Genomic DNA, 4,761 nt, shown 5'->3' with positions numbered 1-4,761 from the left:
TGTTTACGCTTTAGCATCCTTGCATGTGTGTAAGTGATTGCCATGATTAGCATGCTTACCATGAGGCTATTTGCTTAACTGGTATAACTACATGAATGCCTGTGGATGAAGATTGGATTGCTTAAATTGGAACAATTCATCGAAATGTTAGTTTTAAGCCCACTTAAAGTGGCAAATCATGTTGTTTTCTAAGCCCACTTGAGGGTGGCAAATCCATGACTTAGCCTACTTGCGAGTAGCAACTTCAAACCATTTTCAAACAAACAAACATGAGATGTTTTGTTCCAATTTGAGTGATTTAGTCTATACTTGTATGCTGTGCGCATCATGTAGTAATGATAGATTAATAACCGGAATAAGAACGCATGTGTTTTCAAAAACAACATATCATGTTAGTAAAGGCCGATCCTTTGATCGAGCGAGCGGGGGTGCTCATTGCATAACCTTCCCCTCTCGTACCCAAGTTCCCGAGCCTAGGCAACTTTGGTGATGACGGACAGGTGGCCTTAGGCACGAGTCAGGGTTTCCTAAATTTTCCAAAAACAAAATATATAGGTGGCGACTCTGAAATTTGGCAAAGCAGTCCATGTTTGGCGCTTTTTGATTAAAATCGATTTTCCAAAACGATTTGTCGGATTTGGACTCTTTGGTGATTTATCAATCTTACATTGCATTTTGTGAGATTAGATTCAGAACCATGACATGAGTCCAAACTGTAGTAGCTAAGAACCATGATTCGTGCCCTCACGCGCGGAGCTGAGTTCCGGGCAGTCTACAGGAGGCCTTTGTTTCACAATTTGTGTGCCTCTTTCTCATCCGTCAGGAGCTGCTTCGAGGATAGGAATGTAGCGATAGGGTCCATCCAACTTAGAGCTGGTTTAATAACGTTGATCTGAACTGATTTTGAAGAGGCAATGCTCAACTCAGGAACAAAACCTACTTTGATTGTCCGCTTAACTTCTGAGTTGATGGTAGAGGCTAGGCAAGCCAAGGCATCCACATGCATGTTCTAATCTTGGGTTATTTGATTCAGTTCGTGGTGATCAAATTTCGTGAGCAAAGAATTCGCCGTTTTCACATAAGCTGCCATACGGTCATTTTTGGCTGCATATTTCCCTTTTAACTAGTTGATTACTAGCTTTGAGTCACAAAAAACAAGTAGACGCCGCGCACTGAGGTGAAATGCATTCCTTAGGCCGGTTAACAGTGCTTCGTATTCGGCTTCATTGTTTTATGCATTGAAACCCAGTTTGACAGCCTGTTCTATTATTGCCCCTTCGGGGGTCATGATTATTACGCCAACCCCACTGCCACGTTGGTTGGATGACCCGTCACAATACATCTGCCAAATGTCTCCAACATACATTCTCTAATTGGGCTGAGGTTGCACTTAATCGGACTCAAAGTCGGCAAGGGATCCTGTGAATTCAGCTACAAAGTCGGCAAGCACTTGCCCTTTGATGGAATTTCTAGTTAGAAACTGGATTTCATATTGGCCAAGTTTGAGAGCCTATTTCAAAACGCGCCCCGACGCTTTCGCACTGCGGAGCGCTGACCAGAGAGGATATTCCGTTGGTACCTCAATGGTATGCCCTTGAAAGTAGTGCATCAGTTTTCTTGCAGCCATGACGAGAGCAAGGATAAGCTTTTCTAATGGAAGGTAACGTGTTTCGGCATCGGCCATAGCTTTTCTCACATAATAAACTGGCCGCTGCTCCCCAAGTTCTTCCTTTAACAGTACGGCGCTGACCACCTGGTCGGATACTGCCAGATGCAAAAGGAGCGAATCACCTGCCGCAGGTGTTGCCAAGAGTGGTACTGATCGGAGATCAAACTTCAAGCCATCCAAAGCGGCCTGGCACTCGAGGGTCCAATCGAATGCTCTACCTTGCCAAAGTGTGTGAAAGAATTGTCGCCAGCGATCTGTGGAATAGCTGATAAACCTATTGAGCGTGGCGGCCATTCCCATCAGCTTCTGAACCTCTTTGACTGACCGAGGGGATTCAAGCTCTAGAATTGCCGTGATTTGCCTCGGATTGGCTTCGATTCCTCACTGGTTAACGATGTAGCCAAGGCATATGCCGAATCCGATGCCAAATGCACATTTAAAGGCGTTCAATTTCATCTTGTACTTTTGAAGGATGCCAAATGTCTCTGACAAATCAGCTAGATAGGAGTGCTTTTCCTTAGATTTGACTACCATATCGTCGATGTATACTTCCATGGTATGGCCGAGTCGTTCCTTGAACATGGCAGTCACTAGTCTTTGATAAGTTGTCCCCACATTCTTCAGCCCAAAAGGCATGACCTTGTTGCAATAGGTTCCTCTTAGGGTGAGGAGTGCGATTTTTTCTTGATCCTCGGGATGCATGGCAATTTGATGATAGCCCCTGTCGGCATCCAAGAAGCTCATGCGTTCATGATGTGCCGTTGCATCTACGAGTTAGTCTATTCTGGTTAGGGAAAAATAGTCCTTGGGACAAGCTTTGTTTAAGTCCGTGAAATCCACACAAACACGCCAAGAGTCATTCTTCTTCTTTTCGACCACAATATTGGACAACCATGAAGGATAGGTTACTTCACGAATCGCCCTGGCGTTAAGTAACCGATCTACTTCTTCAACAACGGCCGAAGTATACTCCGCGGCTGACCGCCGACTCCTCTGAATAATTGGCTTACATTTCGGATCAACGTTTAAGCGGTGTTGGGCCACAGATGGATCCACTATGCAAACACATCGATATTGCCGAGTAAGAAGGATACCAACTCCTGCCTTTCAACTTTATCCAAGGAAGCACCGATCATGAAGAACTTGTCAGGACATCCGTCAATTTCGACCCGATCCAGGGCTTCGGTTGCCTTTTCACTTGGGACCTCCCAATGCTTTCGAGGCTCTCCCTATCCGACACCTCAGTTGATTGCACTTCCAGCTCCCTTGGTCTCTTTGCAGCAAGAATATAGCATCTCTGTGCCAATTTCTGAGAGCCACGAATTTGTTTGATACCGTACTCAGTTGGAAAACTAAGTAGTTGGTGGTAGGTGCTTGGCACGGCTTGCATTGTATGTAACCAAGTTCTATCCATGATGAGATTATACGGTGAGGAAAGCTTGACAACTAGAAATTCCACATCTACTGATCTGGTGCTGGCCCGTACTGGTAGTGTGATTTTGCCCAAAGGATACTCTGGGTTAGCATTGAAGTCGATTAACAGGTAATCAGCGGGAGACAAGTCCGAGTCGGTAAAGCCAAGTTTGACGAAAGTTTTGTAATACATTATTTCCGAAGTGTTGCCCTTGTCAATGAGAACACGCTCAATGGTGAATCTGTTTACGTGTAGCTCAATGACAAGAGGATCAATCTGGGGGTGAGTTACTCCAACTAAATCACTATCATCGAAACTAATCCTTCCAATGTCATGGGGCCGGTTTCGCTGGCATCATTGGGCTATAGGGGCTAGACTGCAACTGAATTGTATGCACCTCAAATGACGCCAGCAAGCTGTATATCATATGAATTACACCAAAAGGAGGTGACTCTAGCCGTAGAGCTACTGTATTTGTTGAATTGTTCTTTCGGACGTATTGCGTAAGACGGCCGTCTTGCACCAATTCTTTCAGGTGATCTTTTAATGCATAATAACTATCGGTGTCATGGCCATGGTCTTTATGATACTCACACCGTTTATCCTGTCTTCTCACATCGGGAGGTCCCGTCATCTTGGGTGGCCACTTGAAGAACGGAAGGTGTTGAACTTTTGATAGAATCTTAGTGATCGGCTCTGTTAGCTCCATGTATTTCTTGCCTAAGCGCCTTATGTGCCTGTTATCTACTTGATACTGTTCATTAGCTCGATGTGAACATTGGTCATTTGATCGGCGCAAGTCACGCCTTTGTCTTGTTTAGCTTGATTCCTCAGCTCGGGCTTCTTGATGGCACGACGCTAATCGGCTGAACAATTCCCAACGTGGCCGTCTCAACGGCTTTACGTCCGTCCTGCTTTGACCCGTAGGGCATCGTCTTCCACTTTGCAATATTCTTCGACCTTCTTCATTAGCACCCAGACGGTTTTGGGGGGCCGTCTGGTTAATGAACTGCGGAGGGGACTATCAGGATGCAATCCCATCTTAAAGGCAGTGATGGCCACGATGTCATTGCAAGCATCATCTACCAGATTAAAGCATTCCCAATAGCGGACCGAATATTCACGAAAAGTTTCTCCCGGTTTAATTTGCATGGCCTAGAGAGAATCGACTTGCTTCAACTGGACCTCATTAGTGATGAATCTTGCGCTGAATGACTTTTAGAGTTGGTGGAAGCTCTTAATCGATGTCGGCTCCAGTTTATAGTACCACCTCACGGCCAATGGTCCCAGACTGCTTGGAAATATTCGAAACATGAGGGCTTCGTCATCAGCATGGAGTGTCATCGCTTGCTTATAATGACAAATGTGATCAGTGGAGTCCGATTTTCCGTCGTAGAGGGTGAACGACAGTGCCTTGAACTTTTTGGGTAGCACAGCCCTTACAATTCGTCGCACGAAGGGTCATGTTTATCTTCCTCGTTCGAATCATCGCTTCTCCCTCGTTTATGTCATACATATGGACTTCTGTCAGATGAGCAGGATACATCAACATGTCTTTTCTTTGTGGGCTCCAAGGATAATGAGCCAGAGTCATTGTAATTATCGCGTTTTCAGAGTCGACGTCGTCGACCATCCTTCTTTCCCAAAGATCGACCCCGGTCTTGGCATGCAGCCTGCT

At 45.5% G+C, this 4,761-nt stretch overlaps 1 protein-coding gene across 1 annotated transcript; it reads right to left on the bottom strand.

The window, feature by feature from the left end:
• Positions 1-2,801: 2,801 nt before the first annotated feature.
• LOC145797863 (uncharacterized) lies at positions 2,802-3,717 on the bottom strand. The gene is made up of 2 exons (XM_082885294.1): positions 3,481-3,717; positions 2,802-3,359 (listed from the first exon to the last, which is right to left on the bottom strand). The coding sequence occupies exons 1-2, from the start codon at positions 3,715-3,717 to the stop codon at positions 2,802-2,804; spliced, it is 795 nt and encodes a 264-aa protein (XP_082741420.1).
• Between the last annotated feature and the right edge of the window lie 1,044 nt (positions 3,718-4,761).

This window comes from Camellia sinensis, chromosome 8 (assembly GCF_055761805.1).
Source record: "Camellia sinensis isolate YWXY chromosome 8, ASM5576180v1, whole genome shotgun sequence".
In the NCBI taxonomy this organism is placed as follows: Eukaryota; Viridiplantae; Streptophyta; class Magnoliopsida; order Ericales; family Theaceae; genus Camellia; species Camellia sinensis.
Note: the sequence above shows the minus strand (reverse complement) of the source record. Positions and strands in the feature narration are given on the sequence as shown.